The sequence below is a fragment of the Peromyscus eremicus genome, chromosome X, assembly GCF_949786415.1.
Source record: "Peromyscus eremicus chromosome X, PerEre_H2_v1, whole genome shotgun sequence".
Lineage (NCBI taxonomy): Eukaryota > Metazoa > Chordata > Mammalia > Rodentia > Cricetidae > Peromyscus > Peromyscus eremicus.
The window spans coordinates 37,533,712-37,547,123 of NC_081439.1; the positions used below are offsets into that span (position 1 = coordinate 37,533,712).

A 13,412-nucleotide genomic window follows, 5' to 3' on the forward strand; every position below is an offset into this window, starting at 1 on the left:
CTATAGAGATAAACTCAGAGCCACAAGAGGTAGAGTTCACATTAAAGTGACACACTATTAGATAAAAGCTATGAACTTGAAAAACAATTATTCAGGGTGACATTATTTTCTCTTTGTTGTTGTTGTTTCAAAAATTATTTCCCAGATATTCTCCCACTAACTTCATTCTCTAAAAATTCTGATAGAGAAGTAAACTCTGCACCTGTCAATGATTTTGCTTGGGAATCATTAACACTCAGTTATTTGTAAATCTGCGTTCCTCTAACTGGCTCTTTCAAAATTGTGTTTACAAAGAGTAACGCTAAGTAAATTGCCACAACACCAAGAGCACTGTCACCAGAATATGACTATTCCTGACTGCTATCAACAGCAAGTTCACATTTACAGAAAATTTACAGCACTTGAGCTTATTATGTTTTTCATCTCTTTATCCTATTACGCTTTTCATCTCTTTATCCTATTATGTTTTTATCCTAAGTCAATATAGAAGGTTTGTATAGGGAAAGTTAAAACGAAAACAATTGTCCTAGATTTTAGTACCCCCTTTCCCCTGCCTTCTCACCAGTGCGTAGATGAAAAAAATAAGTAGCTTTATTGATGGAGCTTAGTGTGTGTATGTGATTGCTTTCCATATAAACAAAGTCTTAGTAGTAAGACATTAGACCATGTTCTACCTTTTAGGAAGCAGGAAAAAAATCACTAAGAATCTGTCAGAAAACAAACAAGCTTGCCAAAGAACTCCTCCAGAAACACTAACCTTTGTTTAATATGCTATTGATTTTCTAAATGGTTAAGTATGGTTTTTAATAGCAATAGTTTACATGATACCTCTCATTACATCAGTTAATGACTAGTTTATTAGGACATTAAGTTTTGCCATAGGCAACGCACTCCGTGTGTCTGTGTATGTGTGTGCTTTCGCATGCGCACACGTGTGTGTGTGTGTGTGTGTGTGTGTGTGAAAGAGAGAGAGAGAGAGAGAGAGAGAGAGAGAGAGAGAGAGAGAGAGAGAGAGAGAGATCTATAAGAACTTTGCAAGTAAACATTATGCGTCTTTAAAAGCTATACTAGAACTCTGCAGTGCAGGCCCAACTACTTTTTCCTCCTGCATGAAACAAGATAGTTGCATCTTCCAGAATCAAATTGTACAGTAGCATGCAAGTGTGAAGACCCCTCTCTGTTTAGAAAATGAACCTACAAAAGCATTATATAATTAATTAAACATCACTACTAAAAAGGTGTCATGTGTTTTTATATGTGTGTTCCTATATCTGTGTATGTGTGTGAGTGTGTAAGTGTTGGTGGGGTAATTGTGGATAGAATAAGGAAAGGAATTCTAAACTATAGAAAAACATAAAATGTTGCTGAACCATGTTGCAAAGTAAAATTCATTTTTATTTTTTTACAGGCAAGTTTCTAGATATACAGGCTCCTGGATATTGTTGTCTATAGGTGACGATCTTGACTCCCACTGCTTCTGTGTGGCCTTGGAAAAGTTATTTGATCTTTCTATGCCTTCATTTTCCTAATCTACCTTTCCAGCTGTTAGATTTTCAATATATATAAGTATATTTTTTTCAGAAAATTAAGTTTAAGGATGTTACACAACATTTCACAGAAGCTTAAATCTGCTGAGAATTTTCTTTTAGTTTCAGTGTTTGGTTTGTTATGCTATTCATTTTTAATTCTTTATTTGAGAACTTCTTACATGTATATGTTTTGATCAAATCTATTCCTACTTTCTCCCCTCCAAATTCTTTCATACCTACTACCACTTTTTCCTCCCAACTTAGTGTCAACATTTTTAAACAAATTGAATTTGCTTACTGCTGCTGGTATGTGCATGGGTATGGGGTTATACATAGGAGAACTAGCAGTATGTCAAAGGTCATTGCCCTTAAGAAAACTCATTTTCATTGTTCTCCCTCTCTGTTTTTGATCCAGCTAGGATCTCCCACTCCCCCAAGCTCTCTTTCCCTCGACCCTTGCCCTTCATTACCCCCACTCACTTCCAGGTTGTTCATGTAGATCTCATCCATTTCTCTGTCATTGGGCAATCCCTGTGTATTTCTTGGGGTCCTGTTTTCTAGGTAGCCTCACTGGAGTTGTGAGTAGCAGTCTAGTCATCTTTGTTTTTCATCTAGTATCCTCCTATGAGTGAGTACATAAGAGACCATGATAAATGAAGACCACATGAGAATAGGAAGAAGCAAAGTGCTAGAGAGGTCCACAGAAATCCACAAAGATACCTCCACAATAGACTACTGGCAATGGCCAAGAGACAGCCTGAACTGACCTACTCTGGTGATAGGATGGCCAAACCACCTAATTGTCATGCTAGAAACCGCATCCAATGACTGAGGGAACCAAATGCAGAGATCCATGGCCAGGCCCCAGTTAGAGCTCCAGGAGTCCAATTGGCGAGAAAGAGGGGGATTTGTATGAGCGAGAATTGTTGAAACCAAGGTTGGAAAAAGCACAGGGACAAATAGCCAAACTAGTGGAAACACATGAACTATGAACCAATAGCTGAGGAGCCCCCAGCTGGATCAGGCCCTCTGGATAAGTGAGACAGTTGATTGGCTTGATCTGTTTGGTAGGCATCCAGGCAGTGGGACCGGGACCTGTCCTCAGTGCATGTGCTGGCTGTTTGGAACCCGGGGCTTATACAGGGACACTTGTCTCAGCCTGGGAGGAGGGGACTGGACCTGCCTGGACTGAATGTACCAAGTTGAACTCAATCCTCAGGGGAGTCTTTGCCATGGAGGAGATGGGAATGGTGGGATGAGCTGGGGGGAAGGCGGGGGGGGGTGCGGGAGGGGGGAGAACAAGGGAATCCGTGGCTGATATGTAAAATTAAATTATAAAATAATATTAAAACATTAGAAAAAAAAGAGAACTCACTTTCAATCCTCCAGCAGCCATCAGTTATGAGTACCTCCCCAGATAGGCATAGCATTCATATTATTCTTATTAAGAAGGAGAGTTTGCCATATTTCTTTATTATACTATATCACTTTACATAATTTATTTCATGTAGGAGATAAAGAAACATCATGATAATTTGATTGGTATGTGTACCTTGACACCTGCCAACTAAACTTTTGGATTGTTGATTTTTATCTTACTCTTCTTTTAGTTACAACACTGTTCATTTCTAGCACACAATAAGTGATTAGTGAAATGCAAAGCTAGTAACTAAGTTTATGATCATATTACATTTAACTTCACGCTACAAAGTAATTGTTAGTAAGCAAAACTGTGAAACATTTATTTTATTGCCTTTGTTTTGTTGTCAGCTATTTAACCAGAGTAATCTATTTCCAAAAAGCACTCTTTCTGAGGCAAAGATAAAATAATAACCAGTAAGTCTACTCTGGGGAAAAAAAGAATCTATGCTGATGTACTGAATGAAAATATACTAGGTGAGTTGCATTTAGAGGAGAGCACTGTTTGAGCTCAATAACATAATAAATCATTCAGGGAAAAATAAAGTGATATCTTATTGCCCATGTTGTCTAGCTATGTGGAATGTTCTGTTTTATTAATATCTACCCTTCCAAACACTTGACTCACTGTTATCCCATCTTAAAACAGTGTTTCTCCTTTAAGGCTCTACACTCTTCAACTAACATGATGAAATGATTTACTTTGTTTGTTGATTTTATATTCCTTATAACCTTTCTGGGACTCACAAACCATTATTCATTTATCAACTATATAATTTGATTGGTTATAAATAAATTTTAACCTCCATGCTTATGGCAAGAGAATATGATGTGTGTGAAATTTAAACTTAGTATATTGATGAATATTTTCTAAAATGTAGATATTTGCCAGGCATGTATTAAAACAGCTGTTCAAATAAATCATAATCATAAGGGTTAATTTAAAATATAATTGATAGATTGATAAATGTATTGGTCAAATCATTTGCCAATGGAAAATTTGAAATGTGAAAAAATAGATATTCCAGCCTAAAATAATGGCAAAAGACTACTGTTATACTGGAAGACAGGACAGATCTAAAGAAAGCACCTCTTACCTTGGGCTTCATAGTCTCTGGATTACAACTCCAGCAGCTTTACAAGATGCCAAGCTGGTACTCCATGTAACACACTACCCACTGACTGTTAGCATTCCTTAAAGCCTGCCTTTGTACAGCCACTTTGGAAATCAATATGGCAATTTCTCAGAAAATTGGTAATCGACCTACCTCAAGACCCAGCTACATCACTCCTGGGCATATATCTAAAGGACATTCCACCACACCACAAGGACACTTGTTCTACTATGTTAGTAGCAGCTTTATTCATAATAGCCAGAACCTGGAAACATCTTCAATGTCCATCAAGCTTAAAAATGGATGATGAAGACATGATACATTTACACAATGAGTATCACTTAGTTATTTTTTTTTGGTAGTTCTCCAACTTTATTTGACACTATGCAGCTTAGTTCTCATCCACATTGACTGTCTGTAGATTTTTGAATGTGGTAACAGGTACATAAGTTACCAATGTGTAGAGCTTGTTTGGTGAGTCCTCATCCTCATTACGTTTTCTAGACAAACGTACACGGATACGGTATGGAACATTCCTTATTCCTTTGGCCCAGATGGCTTTATGGAGCCTAGTATCAATGCGCACATCTGGAGTACCCATCTCCTTCATGGCAAATTTCTGGATTTCTCTGAGTGCCCTAGGGGCACGCATCTTGAAGCCCACTCCATGGATGTGCTTGTGAATGTTGATGGTGTATTCTCGGGTCACCACCTCGTTGATGGCAGAACGGCCCTTCTTCACAACAACATCATGAAATTTGCAGGCAAATAGATGGAAAAATCATCCTGAGTGAAGTAACCCAGACGCAGAAAGACAAGCATGGTATGTACTCATTTACAGGTGGATATTACCTATAAATTAAAGGATGACCATACTATAATTCACAAATCCAAAGGAGCTAAGTAAGAAACATGGTTAAAGGGAGGACACATAAGTCTCACTGTGATGTGGAAATAAAATAGACATCACAAGTAGATGAGGGGAGGGTTCTTGATGGGGGTGAGAATGGGAACAAGGAGAGATCAAATGGGATGGAAGATGGAAGGAGATAGTACTGAGAAAGACAACTGGAATTAGAGGCATCTCTGGGATGAGCTATAAACCAAGTGCAAAGGAAAATCCCAAGAATCTATGAGGGTGACCCTAGCTATGACTCCTAGCAATGGGGGATACAAAGCCTGAATAAGCCATCTCCTGTAATCAGGCAAGACATTCAGTGGAGGGATTGGGATTCCAACGCAGCCACATAATCTTTGACCTACAATTTTCCCTGCTTACAAGATATGCTGGGATAAGGGTGGCACAGAAATTATGGGAGTGTCCAACCAATGACTGGTCCAGCTTGAGACCCACACCAAGAAAGGGTGCCCACTACTGACATTGCCTGGAGGGCCAGGACCCAGAGGCTGGACAGCCCAGAGACCTAGGATAGAACCAAACATGAGTGGAGAAAAAATAGTCAATGAAATGATTCCTAATGATATTCTTCTATACTATAGATTGTTGCCTAGCCCAATTGCCATCAGAAAGACTACACTCTATAACTGTTAGAAACAGATGCAAAGACCCACAGCCAAAACTTAGATGGACCTCAGAATATCTTTTAGAAGAGGGGCAGAAAGGATAATAAGAGTCAGAGAGGACAAGGACACTAAAAGAATCAACTAACCTGGCTCATAGGGTCTCACAGAGACTGAACCACCAAACAGAGAGCTTGCATGGGACCGACCTAGGCCCTCTGCATATATGTTAAAGTTGTGTAGCTTGGTCTTCTTGTGGGACTCCTAACAGTGGGAGCAGGGGATGTTTCTGACTCTGTTACCTGCTTTTAGGACCCTTTCTTTTTACTGTACGGTGATATTTTATTTGTGCTGAGGGTGATATTTTATTTGTGCTTTAGTAAATAAAACTTGCCTGGAGATCAGAGGAATAGGAACAGCCATTATAATTAAACAAAGAAGTCAGGTAATGGTAGCACACACCTTAAATCCTATCACTTGGCAGGCAGGAATCTGTCTGGATCTCTGTGAGTTCAAGGTCACACTGGAAACAGAGCCAGATGTAGTGGCATATGCCTTAAATTCCAAAACTAGTTAACCAGGGAGGTCTGTAGCTCTGTATAGACAGACAGGAAGTGACAGGGCTTGGCAGGAAGAGGAAGTGATGTAACTGGACAGAGAGAACAAATCAGATGGCAAAACAGCAAGGCATATAGGCATGGGTAGACAGGAAGTCACTCACATTTGGAAGCTGTAGAGTTGGTGAGGTAAGGCTAGTTATGGCTTTCTCTGTTTCCCTGATCTCTCAGGCTTTCATCCCTATATCTGGCTTTATGATTTTTTTTAATAAGATCATTTAGAAATTCATCTACACTACTGGATTGCCTTGTCCAACCTCAATAGGAGAGGAGATGCCCTCCGGTCTTCCATCAACATGGTATAGCATGGCTAACTGAAATTACATGAGAGGCCTGCCATTTTCTGAGGAGAAAGGAATAGGAGTGGATGGTGGAGGGATGGTTTGGGAGAGGGACTGGGAGGAGAGGAGGGAAGGGGAGGGAAAATTGTGACCAGACTCGAAAAATAATTAAAAAATTAATTAATTAATTAAAATAAATTGTAAATGTGAAAGAATATGGCAGACAAATTATGATTTTTTTCTTTTCTGAACCACTAAGCCATTCACTTATTTGAGGTGCAGACCAATAGCATCCTAAAAAATATGCTCTTAGCAACATTTACAAAAACAATTTCTGAAAAATTGTTTTAAAATGAACAAATGAAATAATTTATCCAGTAAGAAATAAGTAAAGGGCATTTTTTCCTGTGAGTTTATACTTATAGGTGTGTACATATGTGCAACTGAGTAAAGCAGTTAGTAGATGTTATCTTAACATCTATTTTAACAACAAATAAAAAATGACAATCTTGAACTGACAAATACAGTATCTAGGATAAAAAAAAAATTAATTATGACTTGTGTTTTTTCATCAGAATAGAGAAAAACATACTGTATTTACTGTTTTCTATAGCATGGATTTTGATTGACCTTCAGAGTGCCCACGGGTTAAGTAGTTGAACTCCAGGGTGATAGTATTGGAAGATAGTGGAATGCTTAAGAAGTAGGGCTTAGTGGTAGCATTTGAGTCTCTGAATGCCTTCCAAGGAATTTATGGGAAGCTAGCTCTTTTTTTTTATTTCTTACTGGCTTTCATGAGCTAAGTACTGTGTACTCCAACCATGATAAGCTCAAACAACAGGGTAATTGAGCATAGACTGAAACCTCTACCATTGTGAAGGGAAATAAAATTTTTCTCTTTTTAAATTGATTATCCTGGGTATTTTGTAGCAGTAACCAAAACCTTACTAACACACTACCAGACAGATAAATAACAAAGTTGTAATTAAATATACATAAAATGCCATTTTAAATCAATATACAGTGATGATCAATTATTATTTATACATATGGAACAAAAGCATAAATTATTTTATCCCAGTTTACTGCTTACAGCGTTGCCATGCCAGGGTTATATTGGGTGCAATCTAAAAGAATCTTGACACTTCTAGGAAGCTAGAAAATAATAAGCAACAGGCAATATACATAGTATGCCTAAATCAGATGGGATAACCATATTGCATTTTCTTTTATTGTATTTTCAATGTGTTATATTTTCATAGAATAATATTGGCTGTCCTATTTATATAGTAATTTTTCCTCCTTAAGACTCTATTAAGAAAAAGTAGATCATTTACCCCTAGTACTCAATTTCAATAAATTCAAATATATGTATATATGAAACTATGTATGAAGCTAAAACAGATAGCTTTTTATCTATTATATAAGAATACCCTCAAATTTATCCTTACATTCTTATATCTTTACATATTTGTTGCTGAGAGGTGGTAAGCCTTCCACAACAATGGAATTTGTGAAGTTGCAAAATCTTCTATGCAAACAGTAATAGATATTATGGTTTGAATGGGAGATGCCTCCTATAGTTCATGTTTTCAGTATTGCTCTGTAGCCTGTGATGCAATGTTGAAAGTGTTGGAGCCCACTATCCCTGTAAGTCATTAGAGATGAGCCGTAAATGGTTATACCTACCCCTAGTTTCAATTTGCCTTTCCTGTCTCCCATCTGCTGCCTTATATCAAGTAAACTCTGAATTATGTTCTCAACACTGAGTCACTTTGCCACCATGTTTTCTCCACCATAGCAAGCTAAAATCCCTCTGAAACTGTGAAGTGAAATAAACTTTTCCTCTCTTAATTTGATTCTGACACATTTTTTCATCACAGTCACTCAAAAGCTAAATAGTTAAATAAGATTAGACAAAGTTATCAAAACATTAATTTTACTGTTACCTGGAAATTGACCAGAAGTATATAATATCTAAGACCCATGCTTTAAAAATTGCTGAACTTCAGCCCTCAGGTAGAAAGAGTAATGATATCCTGTAGCTTTCTGTTGCATCTCTTCTCAGCTCCCAAGTTCATTCTGAATGGTAATTCTGTCAAGGTGACCCATTTCTTTAAAAACAAGATGTGCAGCCAGTGAGGCTAGTTTTATTTTTCAATGCATGCGTGCACATTGGCTCTGTCAAAAACAATGGCAGTTTTAGTGGCAACCAATCAAGGAAAGTCAATATCACAGCTGTCTGAATTTGTAATACTGGATGAAACAATTTAGCATCCAGTCCAGCATTTTTAATTTCTAAATATCTAAAAGAATTGAAAACATATGTCTATTTACAGACTTTTATAAAAAAAAAAGTTGCAAGCAGAAATATTCATAATAATAACAAAAATCCACATAAATGAACAGCAATACATGAGTACATAAACAAAATGGGTAAAAACATTACTGCTTATAAAGGTCAGTGAATGCAAAGAACTATTGCTTGCTATGTGCTAAGACATAGATGAATCCTTAGGAAAACATACCTCAATGAAAGTAGATAGACATACAATAAAACTATGTTGGATAATTTCATTTACATGAAATATCAAGAAAATAAAACCACAATAAATCATAAATATATTAGTTATTTCTCATTAATTATGGTAGGATTGGAGAGCAGGTGTAAATTGAAAATTTGAGATTGAGTTTGCAATTCTATAATTTACTGAAGGTCTTTTAGTTGTACATTTGATGGGAGAATGTTGTATAGTATGTGGCTATGCTTTAATAAAGATATTTTAAAATGATGTATTAGCTTCTACTGATTATAGCTCCTCATGTCAGAGATTTTCAAGCATTCCTCTTTACTTTGACTGCCAAATATCATTACTAATGTTAAGCCACCTTGTTCTTCAAAACCTTGAGTATTATTTCCCTGCACTTTGGGGTGGGAAATGCCTTTCAAACACCCAGTTCTAGTAGACTTGGATGAACATAGCATGGTTGTATACTTCCATGAGAAATATGGTGACAGTTCCATGCAGCTAGCTGCCTTGGGTGATCTGATGATGGATAATGACCATATGACCATGTAGTGTAGTTGGAAATTTTCCTGTGTCCTGCCCAGTCTGCAGCTGCTCAGACCTAAATAAACACACAGGGGCTTATATTAATTATGGATTGTATGGTCATAAGCTCAGGCTTATTGCTGACTAGCTCTTACATTTAAATTAACCCATAATTCTTGTTTAATGCTTAGCCATGTGGCTTGGTACCTTTTCTCAGTTCAGGCTTGTCATCTTGCTTCCTCTGTGTCTGGCTGGCAACTCCTGACTCAGCCTTCCTCTTCCTAGAATTCTCCTTGTCTGCTTATCCCGCCTATACTTCCTGCCTGACTACTGGCCAATCAGTATTTTATTTATCAACCAATCAGAGCAACACCCCTTCACAGCACACAGAATGGCATTCCACAGCAATGTAGTGTTTCATTGACTGCCTAGACTACTACCTTTGCTGGAAGAAAAGATATGCAATAGGTACCAGAAGCAGGAGAATAGACTCTTCCACATATATTGCCATACTTTATCATGAAGGATGATAGTGACATGATTCATGGTACTGCCATTAAGAATGTGGGATAGTCCTGAAGAACAACACTGCCATGACTTCTGAACTAATTGTGAGATGAAGCATATTTTACACTTCTGATTGTGAAGGCCAAAATCAATGGTCTCACGAAATGAGCTCATATTTACCAAGACTCACTTAAAGAAGCAGCATAACACATGAAGGAGTGTGGAAGCAGACAAAGTCATAAGTGAAGTGTACTGAAATGGGGACAGTCATGTCAAGGATCCCCAAAGCATAAGATTCAAGGTAATGGTAATATTTCCCTGGGATAGTTTGAGGAAATTGGAAAAGCCTATCCTTGTTCAAATATGAATGTTGACAGATGTGAATAAAATATCAACTTCAGCTTCCACCTCTCAGATTATGGCAGATTGAGAGTGTTACTGTACAGAGACCTCCCACAGAGAGTATGTAATGCCTTCTGCTATCACTGTCCTGTAAACAGATAGTTCTCTCCCACCAAAAAGTTCTTCAATAACTACTCAGAGGTTTAATATTACTTATAAATGGTCATCCAATAGCTCTGGCTTGTTACTTGCTAACTCTTACATTTAACCTATAATTCTTTATATGTTTAGCAACACGGGTTGGAATTTTTTCTCAGTATGGCACTATCATCTTGATTCTCTGTGTCTGTCAGTGACTATCTGACTCCCTCTGTCCTTTTCCCAGAATTCTCCTAGTCTGGCTCTTGGCTCAATCTCTTCCTGCCCAGCTACCAGTCAGTCAAGTTTTTATTAGCAAATGAGAATAACACATATTCATAGTGTAGAAAAGGATTTTTCCACAGCACTGTCCATAATAAATTTTCTGAGTTCTTGCATTGTATAGTAGGTGTCCTCTATCAAAGAAAGAACTATCTATCCAGTCCCAGGTTTTCTGAATGTGTGTCTGCCATTTCTTCAGTGCTTGTCATTTATTCATCCCTTTGTCATCACCTCTGCCAGGTTTCCAGGACATGGATGCAGCAAAGGGATTTGATTACCTGGAAAATATTTACTTGGAGGAAATGAGTATCCTCAGGTTAAGAATGGCTGAGAAGGTCAATGTGAAGGTGAAGATAATATGGGCATCTAGACAGCAAAGACCTGAGACATACAAGAAATCAATATGAAATAAAGCTAAGAAGAACTGAAAGGATATCAGCCTAACACCCAGAGATTTATATGAAGATGAAGTTAATAATTCAGTAGCTAGCTTTGCTAAAAGACACACTTGCAGAGAGGTTCAAGTTTCAGAGCCCAGTAGTGAACGTACAGGGACAGATCAGAGGTGATGGAGCCCAGATGAATGACACAATGCTGGCACCAATATTCAGCAGATCCAGGTATACTAACAGTTCTTTGACATCAAGTCATGGCTGAAGGAGAAGAAGACTCTGTCCACTCCAGCCTAGCAAAGGTTCAAGACATGCACTACAACAACTTGCCCATCCCCAATATCTTAGGCTTTTACTGACAAAGAATTTCCCCCTTGGAAAGAGAGGAAAAAAGGCAAGGTCTCTTACATGTTGTTCTTGCCCTGACCTATAAATGAATTTCATAATCTACAAAAGAAAAGTGATGTATGATACAATGTACAATTATGTTTAAAAATGCTAACACTAACACAGAATAATTACTTAACTTTATTGTAACAATCAGACTTTAAGTATGGTGCATACACAACTCAACTCCAAATGGATCCAAGCCCTCAACATAAGAGCATATATACTCAATCTGATAGAACAGAAAATGGTGAATATTCTTGAACTCATTGGAATAGTAAAAGACTTTCTGAACATTACACCTATAGCACAGGCACTAAGAACAACAATTAATAACTGGGACCTCAAGAAACTGAAATGCTTCAGTATACCAAATGATAGCATCATTGGAATCAAGCAGCAGGTTATAGGATGGCTAAAGGTTTTTCCCAACTACACATCTGATAGATGGATAATATGTAGAATATATAAAGAGCTCAAAAATTGATGATCAATAAAACAAATAACCCAATTAAAAAGTAGTGTAGAGATTTTAACAGGGATTTCTCAAAAGAAGAGACTCAAATGGCTGAGAAACACAGATATGTTCAATATCCCTAATTATCAGAAGTAAAAAAATAAAAAATACTTTGAATTTTCATTTTATACCTGTAAGAATGGCCAAGATCAATTATACAAATGACAGCTTATGATAGAGAATATGCAGAGTAAGGAGAACACTCATCCATTGCTTGTGGGAATGCAAGTTTGTACAAACAATATGTAAATCACTGTGGCAGTTCCTTGGGAAGCTGGGAATTGGTCTACCCCATGAGCCAGCTATACCATTCTTGGGGATATACCCAATGATGTTTCATCCTAATACAGAGACACTTGCTCAACCATGTTCATTGGAAGCAGCTTAGAAACCCCTCAACAGATCAATACATACAGAAAATGTGGAACATTTACACAATGGAATATTACTCAGCCATTAAATTTTAAATGATTAAATTCACAGATGGAGCTAGAAAAAAATGCATCCTGAGTAATGTAACTCAGATCCATAAAGGCAAATATGGTATGTATTTGCTTTATATGCGGGTGTTAGCTGTCAAGTCTCCAATAAGCAAGCTACTATCTGTAGAACCACAGAGGTTAGGGGTAGAGTAAGGGACTGGGGGGGGTGGATGGATCTCCTGAGGAAAGAGAAATGGATTGTTATAGATGGATGCAGTTGGGAGGAATAGCGGGGATCAAATGGGAAGGAAGAGAAAAAAGGAGAAAGAGGATAGGAAAACAGGGAGAGACAGATAAAACTAGGCGCCATTTGAGGGGCCATAGGGAAAGCTAATAAAACAGAAGGTTCTAATATATATATATTAGATCTAATTTAAATTGCCAAATATTGAAGGTGATCTAAATTAAATTGTCAAATAATGGGGGACACAGAGCCCAAACTTCACATTTCCTGTCTACATAATAATCAAGTTGTTGACCAAAGGCACCACATGGAAACCCCCAAACAATCTAAGCTATTGCCAAGGCTATTCATTGCTCTCCGCAAACTAAGAGTAAGGCTCTATCATTGAAGACAACACCTACATAACTCATTGAACATGGAGAAGACAAGCTGGTGCCTTTCTAGGGCCTTCACTCCTAAGGACTAGTGTTAATGGTACTAGAAGGTACCCTGAACAATAAAAAATAAATAAATAAATAAACACCAGTGCAGCTTCAAACCCTTTGATCTACATTGATGACCTGTGTGCAAAATGCACTACTGTAATAGTTATACAAAACTTATGGGACTAACCAACCAATACCTGATTGGATTTAAGGCTCACTTC

General features: G+C 37.5%; 1 protein-coding gene across 1 annotated transcript; it reads right to left on the bottom strand.

Moving 5' to 3' along the window:
* Positions 1-4,417: 4,417 nt before the first annotated feature.
* Positions 4,418-6,509, bottom strand: LOC131900001 (large ribosomal subunit protein eL31-like). The gene is made up of 2 exons (XM_059251461.1): positions 6,459-6,509; positions 4,418-4,796 (listed from the first exon to the last, which is right to left on the bottom strand). Exons 1-2 carry the CDS (start codon positions 6,507-6,509, stop codon positions 4,455-4,457), a joined length of 393 nt encoding a protein of 130 aa, XP_059107444.1. The 3' UTR covers positions 4,418-4,454.
* Between the last annotated feature and the right edge of the window lie 6,903 nt (positions 6,510-13,412).